The sequence below is a fragment of the Metopolophium dirhodum genome, chromosome 1 (genome assembly GCF_019925205.1).
Source record: "Metopolophium dirhodum isolate CAU chromosome 1, ASM1992520v1, whole genome shotgun sequence".
In the NCBI taxonomy this organism is placed as follows: Eukaryota; Metazoa; Arthropoda; class Insecta; order Hemiptera; family Aphididae; genus Metopolophium; species Metopolophium dirhodum.
The window spans coordinates 128,987,569-129,004,428 of NC_083560.1; the positions used below are offsets into that span (position 1 = coordinate 128,987,569).

The 16,860-nt window shown below is 33.8% G+C and overlaps 1 protein-coding gene across 1 annotated transcript in view; it reads left to right on the plus strand.

Annotated features, from left to right (window-relative positions):
* The window catches only part of LOC132953812 (protein muscleblind), a 179,181-nt gene that overhangs the window by 81,689 nt on the left and 80,632 nt on the right, over window positions 1-16,860 (plus strand). The window contains exon 3 of the mRNA XM_061026148.1: window positions 12,209-12,893. Within this exon, the coding sequence (XP_060882131.1) occupies window positions 12,708-12,893 (186 nt within the window). The 5' untranslated portion in view covers window positions 12,209-12,707. The remainder of the gene's footprint in view (window positions 1-12,208; window positions 12,894-16,860) is intronic.

The window sequence follows — 16,860 nt, forward strand, 5'->3', positions numbered from 1 at the left end:
TCCGAGTTTCTAACAAAAAACTTGTCTCTTTGTAGTATACATAAATAATAACCATATTTAGTTAATAATAAAAACATTCAAGTATTTTATATTATAGCAATAAAATGTGCTTGTTTAAATAACTATTTAGAAAAATATATATTTTGTTTGAAAATTTTAAACAGAACTGACTTTTGGAATAACTTTTGTTCTAATCAATATTTAATTTTTTATATATATATATATAGTTTATAGTCACTTGCGCTACACATATACAATATAAAAAATTATTTTTATTTTTTAACACTGAAAATAAAAATTTAAAATTTGATTTAAATTTTTTGGATACATTCAAAATAGTCAATTTGTGAATCTGATTATAAGAAAAATTTTGATGGTCAAACATTTATCTAAGTCAAGTAGTTTATATTTTAGAATTTTTTTTAAATATCAATATTTTTTTGATTTTATAAATGTGGAACGTAATAATTACTTTTTTCAAAATATTTTTTTGGGGAATTTACTCTCATGAGTATATTTCTTAAATTATTTACTAATCATATAATTTTAACAATTCTTGTTATACGTTTAAGTAGAATCATTTTTTTTTTCGTCAATTCTTTCTGTTACACCTTGTATAGTACCTATATTTTCTAAAATGTTGAATATTGTATTTGGAGTAAACATTAATGTTTTTTTCAAGTATCTTGCCCATCCTGATTTTATGAAAATCGAAAACTTATAATAGGTAATAGTCAGGTATTGGACAATTTCTGTATGTACTAATATAATGAGCTTCGGGGTTGTTGGATGAGTAGGAATACAATTTTTAATTCTTTCGGTTATCAGAATAGCGACGATTATTATATTACTGAAAAAAAAAAGTATCAGTAAGTAAAAATTAATTGCAAACATACATCTGTCGCCAATAATAAAATATACTGCTGCAGTTCAACAAGAAATGTTGTGGAAAAATTTACATATGTGATTATAATATTATTATACCCACTTGCCACCTACCTACCTGCTGCAGCGGTCTACTTTCATACGTATAATGTGTTTTATTATAACATGTACAACCGAATACACGTATACAGTAGTAGCCAGTACAATATAACATAATAATAATAATTTTATGAAGATCATATTATTATTAGATGCTATATGTATGCGAACATTATTAAATTTACATAATATATGATGTTAGTTTATTCTTTGATTCGCGTAAAATGTTATCGTTAAGCCCATACGACGGTATATCATTATTATTATTATTATTATTATTATTCATATACGCGTAGTATATATAATCATACGTATAATACTGTAACAGCTGCGTTGTACACGAAACAATATCTTTTCCGCGTGCAATCCCTCGTATACGCGTGCTTCGCACCACCGCCACCGCAGCCCTCGGTTTTCGTTTCGTCGTAAATATAATATTCAAATGAAATCGTCGTGTATACCGGGTGTTTCCGAATGACATGACATAATAATACCTAAATGAAATTTCAGAGTAATTTGTCCAGACACACTCTGTATATGATGTGTACCCATTTTGTGGGTACCTATGTATAGGCTCACATTTTACAGGTGACGGTATTTGAAACGCCGATCCATACCATAGTACGATTAAAGGTATCAGTGGCGGGGGGAAGGGTGAGAGACACGGAATTCCAATGTCCACCCTCATTGCTACAAGTTTTGAGTTCTACTTTCGTTGGGTGACTAAAACTATATTAAAACTATAATATTATTAACCTAGGTCCCTGTCTATAAAGTAATCATATTATGCGATTTGCAGCTCAAATACAAATTATAAAGATTATACACATTCATTACCTTAAGGAAAACAAGAAAAACGCACAGTTTATATTTTGGACGAAAACAAAACATTTATTTAACAACACATTGATTTATTTATATAATATACCTTAACCTTATAATAATATGATCTTTTGTAGTTCTTGTACGCTTATAGTATAACTATAATTGTTATAGTTGTACTATATTAATATAATATTATTATTTGAAAAACGATTAATTTCTGTAATATTGGAAAAAAAAATCGAAATTCGTCTCAGTCCACGCGGGTATAATATTAAATCGACCGGTCGGCCAATACAATTTTATTACCTACCTACATTTTAATATTGTATGCATCACTCTACAGTATACAAAATAATATATAGCATAATACTGTGACTACGAAAACTCCCACGGCACCAACACGTCATAAGCTCGCGAACAATCATAATTCATACAATATTTTCAGGGATTTATACAGCGATCGTCGGGATGTTGATTGTGAATGATTACGAAACTTTTCTCCCGGCGAAGCGAATAACGCGCACGAGCTATGATTGCACGGGGGTTTGCGACGACTGCGGGATATTTTCACTCGGTTATAGTTATTTGATCATCGCATACTTTTTGGGGGCCACGAAAAACCTTCGTCATGCAGCCCCAGCTCTGCCTTCCCACAGACTGGAATTCGGACACAGATGTCACACGCATAGCACCCGGCTGTAATGGGTTTCGGGAAAATAGAAAAAAACGAGGACAAAAATAATGTTGGCAGAGCCCACCTGCAGCAGTGTCTAACGAAAAGTCAGGCGTGGATATACTGTAAGGGGCGATCGTGCGGGAGCAATAATACCATCATCCCAACGGATTCAAAAAAAAAAATAAATCACCATAGTATATGTTAGACATTTCGGTACAGGACTTATAATATAATTATATAAAATAATATGTCTGAAAGTATTGCGAGAGGAAGATCGCCGCGTATAGTACAATAATGTCTCGTTCGTATACCTATTATTGTTTTTCTGTTGTTGGTATATTATATTCTGAACGTCTTGGATAGATACAATACCTATACCTATGCAATATCATGATATTCAACTATTTATAATTTATTTATACGTATTATGTAGGTATATAATATGTTACGCACATCCGAAACGATTCGATAGAAATATAATATCACTTCGCGTATATAATTGCAGCTTATTAACATACATAATATATTGTATATACGTGGATTCGTTTTAGATTACGACCAGAAGAGGAAACTGTACGAGAATAAAAAAATACCGAAATAAAAAATAAGTATAACGTTATTGGCGCATAAATATATCGATTTCATAAATGAAGCGATTCATTTAAAGGTAACACTCGTATTCTTGAAAATGATTTCGATAAAGTCTTTTAGTCCTTATTTTTGTAAAAAAATATTGTTCACAATTTTTTATCGTTATCATTTTTTTAATGTTTTATTTATTTGAGTGACAGCATATATTTTTAATTTCACATTCCCAAGTGGCATTTTTTCTAAAAATGTCAATGTGTAAAAGTGTTTAAAGTTTAGATGAGTGGAGTGGAATTGCACAGGGAATTGGGACACCACGCAAAATGTCGCTCCACTACAATCGCTTACCTAAACTTTAAATTCTTATAAGTTATAACTTATAACTACCTCATTAACTCTATACACGTTCGTAGTTCGATTTTGATTCATTAAAACTGTAATAAAAATATTTTGCTTTTGAATAGGAATGAAAAATATATGTTGTTGTTCAAAAAATTTAAAAATACACAAATTTAAAATTAGTCAAAATATGTTTTTTTTAAAAATATTTTACTCATTGTTATGACCAAATTATGTAAAAATAATAATTTAATATCAATAAAAACGTTAATATTTGTTGAGAAGATGAGCATCTACCTTTAAAATAATCACCTTTTACCCAACCCGATCTAATAGGTTATCGAAAATAGGTATAAGGCAATCGTTTTATCTGGACCCTCGGAAACGCATCTAATAGTGAAATACAAATATTTTTTTTTATTTATCATTATCAAATACTGATGTCAAGAAAAATGTAAAATAGTACTCGTGTTACTGTTTGAAGTTAAAAAATTCAAAAAATCCCTTATGCTACCCGATAATATTCCGTTGTCAGTCGTGGCAACGACGACAAAAGAATCATCCTTCAGTATATGCTAATATTAAAATATTATATTATATTATTTGAAGCGAGTACGCCGCAGTGGACAACAAACCTACTATAGATGACGTGTAGTATCCACATATCCGCATACGACGACGTGTCCTACAAAGAAAAACGGAAATCGGAAATCGAATGCCTTCAGTGCATATGTGTGTATAGGTTAGGCGGTATACTTCGTATATTACGTTTATCATTGGTATATATACCTATATGACCGTATACCGCGCGCGTCTTGTTATTTTCCTGTATACAGTCGGCGTTCAACCAACCACGGATAGGAACTGATTATCGATTCCTTTGAGTGATACTCGCCTATTTATGTATATATATAATACCTATATATAATATATACACGTGCATTTGAAGGGTATATCTTTTCGACTTGGAATCTCACGCGGCCGCCGTCACAAATAAACGCGTAGGTATATAGTAAAGACACGAGAATACACATCACTGCAACTGTAGGCCGATGTAAGTATTTCGTTCGAGTCGGATAACATGTGGACCGTGAAAGTTATAAGTAAAGCAAATATAAACATAACATGTTTAAACGTGTCTGCGGCCGCGAAACGCTCAAAGCGGCGAAACGGCCGCGCACCTCTCCCGAACATAATATGTCTGTATGTTATAATATAGGTAATATAAAAGATTTCCTGAGCCTGCAGACTTACTAATCAGCCAAAACTAAATGATAACTGCTTTGGAATTTTTATGGTACCTTCATACCACCATTGTATACAGAGGTGCACTAGGAAAGGATTTTTAAAAATTAGAATTTTAAAGATGGACTCACGCAGGGATTTTTTTTAAAAAAAAAGAATAATATTATAATATAATTAGTACAAAATATTAGGGACACGCGTATAATATTATAATCATATACAGTTCGAGTGAATAATACGTAGTCAAACTGAAAAAACCTGCATCGATTTTGAGTTATTTTTAGAGCGTTTTTTTTCGTAAGTCATTTTGGTAAGACTTCTTTATGATAATATTATGTTGTACGTCATCGTGTTTTGGTTTATATGCATATTACGTTAGTCCTACATTGGCGTATTTACGGTTTTATATTTTTATTTAGGTAAAGAGGGTGGTGAGGGGGTGACACAAAAACACAGAATAGTATAGTATAGTAAATCTTAAGTTAAACTTAACAAATAAACTATTTCTATAAAAATCTCGTCACTTATCACGGTCTAAAAAAATTAAAAATTTAGAAATACAAATGACCAGACATTATTACATAATAATAATATATTATTATATGTATTAAATAAATTATTGAACAATAAAAAAGTAAAAATATGAAAGCTCTAGGGAGTGATATATTATTATCACCCTGGTCACCCATTTCGGTACGTCATGGAGCATAATATTATTATCGACAGTAATATATACTTATAGGCTGTACCTGCTATTTTATATATATTATTAATATACCGAATAGTAACTCAGCGTGTTTGATACGATGTTATAGAACGAGCCGATTGCAGAATAAATATTCAATACAATTATTATTTTAAGGGTATACAATGAATGATGACAACAAATAAGTCATGATGATATTATACATTAAATAAAAGAATAATATTTCAAATGTTGTTTAATGGTATATCTGTAAAATTATAAAAATACATTATAATATGTTTTACATGGCTTCCCTTGGTCACACGGACAATATCCGTTCGGAACTCTAATTCATTCCATGCTTATCCGTTTTAATTGACTCGCTAAGTCATTGCTATGGCTACTCCGCAGTTGAAGATAATGGTGATTTCGTATACACAGTATCTACCTATATCTTTAACATAATATCCTAAAAGAAAACGTGTATACCTACTATGGTATATAGTCACTCGGCGTAAGGTCAGGTTTTTCATCATTTCGAGTAACCATACGCACGCGCACTCTGCTATTATATTATATGACTCCGTATAAATCCTGTAATTTGTGCTTGTTCGGCGTGTTTTGCAAAGTCCTTAAAAAATAGACGTGTGCGTGTGGAGGCTCGCGGCTTACACGGACTTCTCCCGTTGTTGCAACCGCTGCAGGACCCTATTTATCCTCCGGTCGAGGGATTTTTATTTTAATTATAATCGTATATTATTATGTCGGTATAATAGATGCATATTCCAGAAGAGCGGGAGGCGGGGGGAGAAAAACGGTCGAGCGTGGCCCATAAACTTTGCAGGAATTTATTCTTTGACGATTTTGTGCTGCAGCGTATTTTTTTTTTCACTGTCCCAACTTCTCCTCCACCTAAGCCGCCGTGAGACAGTTCGCGCACAAAAAATATATACATGAAATATTATATAAACTACGTGCCTGTGCAGCCGGTTGTATAGCTATAGTAAGTACGTATTTCGTGTTAATAATAATATTATTATTATATTTATAGGCCTATACACGAGCCCCCCGGAGAAAAGTTTTTCGATAAACAACAATAGACGATATATTATACACGTATACAATATATTATATTATTATGGTCTGTGATAGGTACCTATACTACCTATATTGTCCATTTCGGCGGACGTTCGATAAATTAAATTGTATACCTTTCGCGCGCGTCCGTTCGCCGCCGGTGATTTGTACTTATTTGCGGGTGGTATATAATATAACTATATTATTGCTATTATAACTTATACGCCCACTCGTGTTAGGTAAGGTACCGCCGTAAATAGTTTTCAATATAATTTTATTGTTTTCTGAACAACTTTGGTAAATAAATAAACAATAATAATAATGTATACATATTAATGTGCATGTGCCTATAGATACATTATAGTTTATAACTATGGCTGGGGATTTAATGGCCTAAAAAAAATGCATTTATGCCTCAAAAATTCAAAATATAGTACTTGAATAATAAAGTTGATACAGTTATTAGCTTCCTAATATATTTTATTATTTTCAACAATTATTGAACCAAATAATATTTCTAATTAAATTCAAATAGAAGTTTTGCCGGACTGCACATTTTCAAGTCTCTTTTACGCGAAAATCTTTTAATACGAAAACAGAATTTATTATTCTATTTCAATTTGTCATCGCTGCTATATCGTATAACCTCGATTTTTATTATCGTTCAAAAAAATACGATTACCTTGTTAACACGTTTCAAAGTCACTTATTTAAGTACAAATCTTAAAATAATCAGATTTTAGTGTCAGACGCCATAAAAACCTACAAAATGCATTAAGTAATGAAAAAAATCACTTTAAAATATAAATTTGTCAATAAACAAAAACTTCTTATTCTGATTAAAAAAATACACGAAGCGCGTGTTATGAGCAAACGAGCATTGTGACCTAACTAGCTTCGTGAAATAACGCAAAGTGCATCATCCCGGCGACTAACTATAACTATAACTATAACCTATAATTATGACATTATGGCAGGCAACCGAAAAACCGACATGACTTTATCAAGTTGATCACAATAATAATTAATAGTAAAATCAATAGGTATGACACAATACAAGTACTCAAAATCGCGCTTACATTATTCTTGGATAGTTGGATATGATGTTATATAGAATATATGTACTCGTTGATGACGGATGATAGACGGAGGTCCAGTGATGGTGGTCGCGGATACAATTCCCCGGTGGGCGCGAGCGTGCAATAAATATTATACAACTGTACCCGTGGAAAAAACGTAATTTAATTTTTCAAACTCAAAGAAAAAAAAAAGAAAATCCATTTATATGTAAAAAAATAATTTCGATTTATTCATTATCGGAACAACGCGAAACAAACGTATGTGAAGCGAATAGGGAATGACCTAACATAATATATAGGTACACTAGTGTTATTAAATAACAATAGTAATAATAAAAATCGTTTTCTGCAAAACCTTAACCCTATATAGAACAATGATACTATTTTATCGCTATAATAATTTATACTCTCTGCAGAACAGATGACTGTCGGCGACCATAATGTTATTTCTATATAATATTATTATATTACCGTCATCGGTGACTCGAAAAAGCCCGTTTGAAACAATTACCTTTACCTATATATATATATATATATATTATACACACCGACAACGGTCGGACGGTACGTTTTTTCATTTTTTTGTGCGTTTTCATCATTGTTTTTATTCATCTCATTTTCGTTTTGTCGCGCTCACATCAATCGCGAATCGGCCGAGCGAGTTGATATAATTATTGTAATAAACCTGCAGCACTTTATATATGTATAATATTGTACGTAGTACCCGGAAAAATTCGGTCGCGGACACTCCGGAAAACGTATTTTTTTTATTCACGGCGAATATTAGGTATACAATGCCTTTACGGCCACCGCGTAGACTATGTAATAATATTATATTTTACACATAAATTTCATCGCCCTAAAACAACAACTACTGCGCTTTTTTTTTTAAATTCCAAACTTTAGGACTTAGGGGTACTGCAGAATATTGGTTGTCGTGTTTTTTGTCCACACAAAAGTTGACCTTGGCTAAAATTATTGGGCTTAGTGCTTTGAAGCTTTTTGTTTTAAGCTCGGTACAACACGGACTATACAGGTCTATACTCTATAGAAATATAATTTAATTGCTGTCAATAGGAGTCGGTAATATTATCATATGGAATAATATCACAATACACTTGTAAACAAATATTATTACAAATACTACTTTATAATACATTGCCTGCAACTGTCAACTATTTTAGCACCCTCGACTTTGTATGCCTACGGTTGCGTCCATTTCATAGTCAGATTATTATGTATTTTACGTGTGTATACAAGTCGGGACTCAAATAATATTATAGTGAAATAGCTCTCATTTTTCAAAGTACACGACTACTTTCAAAAACTTATCTGTGTCGCGAAAATAACGTTACTTAATTAACCAACTTCGTCTTTGGACAGGATTTTCTATCCTTTCGAGAATTTTATGAAACGAATATAACGACTTCGACCACATTTGAATAACAGATTGAGAGGATCAGCGTATACCTATTATATAGGTACGTTTTTTAATGTCATGTTTGAGAGTTATAGTGTTATAGTTAGGAAAATATAGAAATGCGCAGTACAACACGGCATTGATCCAGAAGACTGGACAATATATTTTATGGCTGTCCTGGAAAAAAAATATATAATTACTTTGTGTAACCGTGTCGGTGTGGATTAGGGGCGCAGCATTCAGGGCAAACTACGGTGCAGGTAATGAATGCAAATGATTTTTTTTCCACCCGAAGCGGTACGACCCAGAGGTCGTCGACTCATCGACGGGTGCACCGTGCACATTATCATAATTTGGAAGCGAGCGTCGGTGTACGACACGTCAGATATTATCCCCGGAAAATCAGATTATCGGGTGTATTTCGTTTTCGAAAAACCTAATAATGGGTCCAGGTAATAGGTATTATATTCAACCCGACAGTTCTCGGAACTTTAAAGCTCGTGTATTGCTGAAATACTGCAGGCTGTCCGGATATGATCTGTACTGATACATAATATAAACGCATTACACCGATGTAATCGTCTATAATGGTTTTGGGTGTGTTTTCGTTTGTTTTTTTATCAAAAGGTATTTGCTCAACTTTGCTGTCATTATTTTTATACTTCGGGATGAACATCAAACGATATAATATCTTCTTTAAATTAAATTTCGGGCTTACATGCGCGCAAACAAACATGAACGTTTTGGTTATGATCGTCTTGCACAAAAAAATCTATGGTGTATAGTTATCCACATGCAGGGTTACTTAAACCGTAAGGGTGGAACTAAGAATGAAAAAGAACCGGGACAATGCTAGACACTTCTTATTATAAAAATGATTTAAATTAAATATGTGCGTGGCTGTTAACAAATAGGTGACAAGGCATAACCGCTTTGATGGGGCAGTAGATGTCGAGTATACCTCGTAATTGATTAAGTCACTGTAATATATGTGTTAAATTTGAAGTCAGTGACAACAATATATTATAACAATAGTTATATAACAATCTTCATATCAGCTCTCATATAGCCCACCCCTCGTTGAACGTATAGTATTATATGAGAATATGTTATTAATTACCTACGATATAGTTTTAAATTGTGTAGGTGTACATTTGTCGGTGTCGCGTCTACGTCTCGTTAGGAGTCATTCTTGGAAATCGGAAATATAATTCGGGAATCGCGGACTTTGCGGCACAAACGAGTTATATAATATTATTATTTTGTTTTCGGCGCGTCACGCGGCATATTATCTATCCCCTCGCCCCCTTTCCCACCTTATTACATTACACCGCCGACTTTCGGTGTACTTTACACTATAGACGACTTGCATGTGTGGCTCCCTCTCACGTGCGTACGCACACACACGTATTCGGGCGGCTCTTAATAATTCTCGAGCACGCTTCGCCGCCGCCGACGACGACGACGACGACGCGACCACCACGTCCCTTTTGTAATGATTATATTCTCGTACACACGTTTTCGCCGCAATCTTATAATTCGCGTCACGCTCCTCCCGGTGTGCCACCGACCGCGGTCGCAGCAGTATCCTTCTTCTCCTTCCGTTCCCGCCGTCCCGCGGCGAAGGTCCTTTTCTCGCGGAAAAAAAAAACCCCCGTCGTCACGGTCCGACGCCACCGTCGAAGTTGCTTTTATATATATATACATACTTAGGTATGCGCCGGGGACGGCCAGACCTACCACGTTCCGACTATACACAGGACCGTTTTCAAAACTTAAAAGACTCGTGGGTTGGCGTGAAAAAAAAATGTTCTTTTACCATGTAAAATTAATGAATTATAATATTATTATTATTATTATGCGGACGTATGCATAATACGAGTACCCCCTATAAATTACCAACTTATAATATTATATATGAGACAGTTGTGGTAGGTGTTTCCTAAATGCATAAATACATATTATTTAAATGTCTAAATAACTTTTCGCATAATAAACTTTGTAATAGCCCCGAAGGCGGACGGCGGAAAAATGTGTCCAGTAACTTTTTAATAATAATAATAATAATAGTATTTTTGAATCGAAATTAAGTCCGGACGAAAATGATCGGTTCATATTATAATTTTATGAAGTATACTGTATACCTATCAGCTGCTATTATAATCTGCGCGTGGTGACGATTCGCCACGTCGGTGGACTTCGGTTGCCGCAGCTTTCATCGCAATATAATAATATATAACAACACACCATTGTGATAATAATGAAACGTTTTCTGAGATCTACACAGATGCAGCTGCGTCTCCGAAACAATTTACTCGCCAAAGTGACGATTTGAATCTCGTACAATATTATACATAAGGACACTCGGGAATTCTCGTAAGATCGAAAACTCTGTACAATGCGCATTCGTGCGGTACATTTCGGTCGACTCGGGGGCGAGATCAAGTTTTTATAGCGTTATAATACACGCCACTCGATCTGCGGGGAATAATAAAAACAATGGAAACTTAATGCAAACATTTACGACAGACGATAATTAAAAAAAAGAGATGTTTTATACAGTCAATCGGTATAATAATATATTCTATGGAATCAAAATGACCCGCATAAACGCGAACACGTCATATTAAACGGAACTCGCTTTATATTATACATTATTAGGTAGTCATTATACGATGTTTTAGTAGTTACTTCTACTGCAGTCAAATGGCTTAATTACATCATGGAATATAGACACGAATTATACCTATATATTATATTATACATAGCATGTGCCAGTAATAAGCACGTCCAGCAACAATGTAATAAAAATTAGTGGGGGGATTGTGTATTAGCGTCTTTTTTTATTTATCATAATAATTGACATTAATAGTAAGTTATGGGAGTAAAAAATTACAACGAGTTGTAATTTATAATAGGCACTACTAAGAATCTAAATAAAAACAATATTGTAGAGCACATAATATATTATTATTATAAATTACATAAATGTTATAGTTTCACTAAGATAATTAGTCAACTTATAAAATATCGTTGACATATTATTATACCAATTACCTGGAGTGGTCTTGTCGATGGTGTATACTGCGAAAATCGTTCCAGAGGGTAGTTTAATGGTGTTTTTTAAAAAACAATATATTATTATAATATAGCATAAATAATGTATAAATATGTCTAGAATTCAAATTAATTACACAATTATAATATATTAATATGATATGTTTATAATCTAATCCATATACGAATCGCATAACTTATACTATATCGATATGTTTTGTTGTGTTTTGCAGATCGCGCACGCAGCAGAAGCTACTCGCCGTGTCCATTATAATAATATTATTATTGTACTTACTCGAAGGTTTTTGAGCCTCATCGCATTGTGTACCTACCTGCAGTATAGGTACGACGCCCAGTGAACCGAAAAACCGACGGAGAAAACATCAGACCGGAGAGGGAGGAATCGTAGTTGCCGCTACCACAATACACTGCACCGTTGTCGGCCCAAACGGAGATAAACTACTCATAACGTCCGGCGCGCACAGCAGTCGACATTGTGTGTGCGTACACCGTACACGCGTCGTGTGATCACACCTCATTCATTGCGAGTCTTGCACTGTTCGCGGCAGGTAGTTCCGTCGACCGGATTTTCTTCGTCCGTCCAATAATCGTGCACGTGAAATACACTGCAATACTTATATAATAATTATAATATATTATTATATACGGACGTCCCCGCGGTCCCGATAATCGAATAGATTTTTGTTCCGATCGTACGAAAACCGCGATAACATGGCCGTGGTAAACATGAACAATCTGCTGAACGGCAAAGATTCCAGATGGCTGCAGTTGGAGGTGTGCAGGGAATACCAGCGAAACAAGTGCTCCAGACCCGACACGGATTGCAAGTTTGCGCACCCGGCCGCCAATGTGGAGGTTCAAAACGGCCGCGTTACCGCCTGCTACGACAGCATAAAGGTACTTGAACGTGTGTGTGTGTGTTATTTGTGATAATAGCTAGCGTCTTATTATTATTATTATTATTATCTTTTTTGGGGAAAGAGGAGACTGGGCAGTTTTCTCTCAGGCACGTTGACGTCACTCGAGATCACCTGCATGCTTACTTAATAATATTACGCCTTTTCCATATAATATTATGTATGAAAATTGATCGCGTTATCACAGGCCCATCGGTTTTACCAAAGTTAGGTTAGATATTATTAGAACATCGAGACGTGTTGCGCAAAAAAAATCACCCCGTATGTATTACTCCTACCTACGCATAGGCCCAAACTGCTTTTTTTGCGATCATATTATACAATAGTAGTTTCGTTAATATGCTCGTCCAGGCGCAGCGGCAAATACGTGTCCAGACGATGCGGCATTTTATTTTTGTTTAATATGATTTTAAAAATAATTAAAATGTTAAAAAATATTACTGATACCGAGCGGCTTTGCCGAAAATACGCCTGCTTCGGACGTGCTTCTATCCGTTACGTTTTATGCCGACAACATTATTGCGGGTGACTTGAAAACGGGTATAGAGCGGGACGCCGCCGCAATTGCGCATTTGTACATAAAATATAATATTATACGGTGTTTGATAAGGGAGTTGGAAATGATTATATACGCTATGGAAGGGACCCCGCAATAAATAATATAGTTTTGAAACAGTAATATTGTGTGTTGGGTACAACCATGGCTTAAGATACCTTATACCGTGCCGGGTACAACGCCGTAGTAGAGTATACCTACAAAATACAAATACTGTTTTTGGGCGACACGTGATTAGAAAAAGTAAACCTTATTCCGAATAACTCAGAGTTATATTTCCGGAGCACATGTGCTTGTTTTCCACATCGGGTTTTTTCACTTCTGTTTTTTTGTGGTATAAAGTTTCCAATCCTATGATACGACGTACTATCAGAAACGCATTTCTCGTGAGCGACATTCGTAAATAACCACTAAACGGTTTTATTCAAATCAATATATTGTATATTAATAATATATATATAATTAAATCAAACAAAACGATGTGTGCAGTGAAAACGCTGTGAAAATCCCGATCAATCGATAATGATGTGTGATGGACACTGAACATAGATCGCAATGTTGTATCGGTTCATGGTTGATAAACATAATTTTACAAACAATACACGCATATAGCTATTATCCAGACTATTATTATTTAAACTCCGCGAAAATTCGCACGAAACGCGATAACGCGGGATAACTCGACCAGATCTTGCTGACATTTGTGTACCTACATTATTTTATACTCGTATATGCATACGAAATTACGAATCGTGTGAATCTTTTCACCATAATAGATAGGATTATGTTGTCGATAAATGTGACTGTAAAATACTAATATAAAAGACCGTGCGACACGCGTTAGGGTCAAGCACTCACGTGTCATAACTTAAGCCATATTATATAGCTGTGATGTGTACGGTGCATGTGTATATTATTATGGAATATGGATAGGTACACCACCACTTGGTCTCCACAATGTTCGGCTTTCCTCTGAAAATATATATGTAAAATCCGTCCAGGGTCCCGAAGATTTTAGCACCACCATCGCCAAAAACCCTGTACAATCCGCATTTTTCTCAAAATTTCATGTCAACTCATCGCCCATCTGTCGTATATAATAATATGTAGGTATGTGCAGGTATCAGAAAGGCGTAAAAAATATATAGCATCTATTGTTTTTTTAACAACGAACATTCACAATTTAATTGAGTGAAGTGAAATGGCTATAAGTATTAGATATTAGCTAGTATATTAAACATTTAAAATGTATGTTTAAAAACTCTATAGACTGTATATTGTGCCGAAAATACTGTTAGTTCTAATTGAAATACAAATTAAAAATTAAAGTGTTGTTAACGTTTAGTAAAAACTTAATTTATAATAGTTATTTATTCAGAATTAGTTAGCGAAAATAGTGTAAGTTTATAAATGCAAACTTCAATCAAATTATTTCAAAGTTTTATTTACATTTTCATACGTACTATGTACATGTTAATTAATTGTATTTTTTAATGCTTAAAGTTTAGCACTTTTAACAATTACCTGCAGTACGGATATAATCATATTGCATAAACACAGGGTTGATACACTCAGCCCAAGGCATACTCAAAGGTTTAAGTGACTCAAAATAATTGGAGAGGGAATAATAAAATCCTATTTAAAAAACCATATTTAAAGTCAACTATATATAGGTAAATCCTGATTTTTATATATGCATTTTTTCAAGAAAACCATAATATTAAATTATTAGTTATTTAAAATCACAATTTTTCAGAGAGATATGCGTTGTTTTTTGAAAAATTAGAACCGGCGGAGATAATGACAAATGGGAGCAAAAAAAGTGTAGCTGCGCTGTGCCCATCCCCAACCCCCACTACTCCCCACCACCAAAATTTTATTTCACTGGGCGCTCATTTATGCTTTATATACATATGTGCCCTTATGTATATTTATTATTTATTATAATACCGCTGCGGTATATGATTACACATTCACCATACACACGTACCTATATAATATAATATAATATAATATATACGTAATATGAGTGCGATCGTGTCGTGCAATATATCACATACCTACGTACATATATATATACGTACTCGCACACGTGTATGCGGGTGTACGATAAACCCGCTGTATGTATATATACCGTATTTGGGTGGGTGAACGCACGACGTATATATCCCACAAAAATTTAGTATGCAATAGACGATCCAACCCGCTAATTTATCCGCGAGTCCGCGCCGCAGTTCCAATATACATATATATATATATATATATATTCGGAGCGCGTGTAATCCAATTTTCGAAATTAAAGGCACTGCGACAGGCGAATGGCTTTGGAAAGGAGAGACTTAATGATTAACCAACTAGCTAGGTTATTCGATACCTTTGTAGCGGCGTTTTAATCAGGCGCTTTATTCAGACGGTTTGAATGAGCGTATATATCTTATAATATATACCTATATATACATAATGAAATAAATAAATATATATATATATATATTATATATTATATTGCGGTGGCGAACTGGTGGCAAAGAGTTCAAAAACCATCGACCGACCTTTTTATGTATATTATGTAAACGACATTATTATAATATTATCACAGCGCCGCGGGAAATGGGCGTGCCTATATAGTGGACGAGATCCCATAATATTATATAGCGATCCTATACCGATGGTGGTTTACTTTGAGTTTCGTCCGAAGAAAGATTTAACGTTTTCCGATTTTATAATATTACTGTCACTACACGTCATAATATTATCCGTGCATACACCTTGCACGTGTCGTAGACGCCACACGTGTGAAGGTCGTACGTTTCGTCCAACAACAACTACTATTGGTCCGTAAAATATATTACAGGTACCTATTATTAGGATATTCGGTATGCCGACTACTGAACTATTGAAAATTATATTATTTTATTATATTCCAACACGCTAATATCACGATATTGCCTTTCCTGTATATTCCTATTTTGAATATTGAAAAAAATTTAAATTTAAAAATGTAAATTTGTTGGATACATCATTAACGCGTTCTCATATTGTACAAAGGATAGTGGTATTTTTTTTACATCTTTTTTCGATTAATTTAAACGCAGTAAAAAAAACAAAAGAGTTATCCTTACGTTTATTTTTATTTTTTTTTAATTGACAGTGACTTATTTCCATTTCAAACATATGTGGAATATTAATCATGTTCAGAACGATAATAAATGTAGTGTAGTGTGTTGCCTACACGTTATATAGCTTTGATCATTAATACTCATAAAAATTCTTTTACACGTTATTAATAATAAAAAATGAAATGTATCATAGATATTTTTTTAATTTGAATCGGAATGTTGAATCTTATACCTATTATTATGATTATACAAATACAAGTTGGCATTTTTCATAA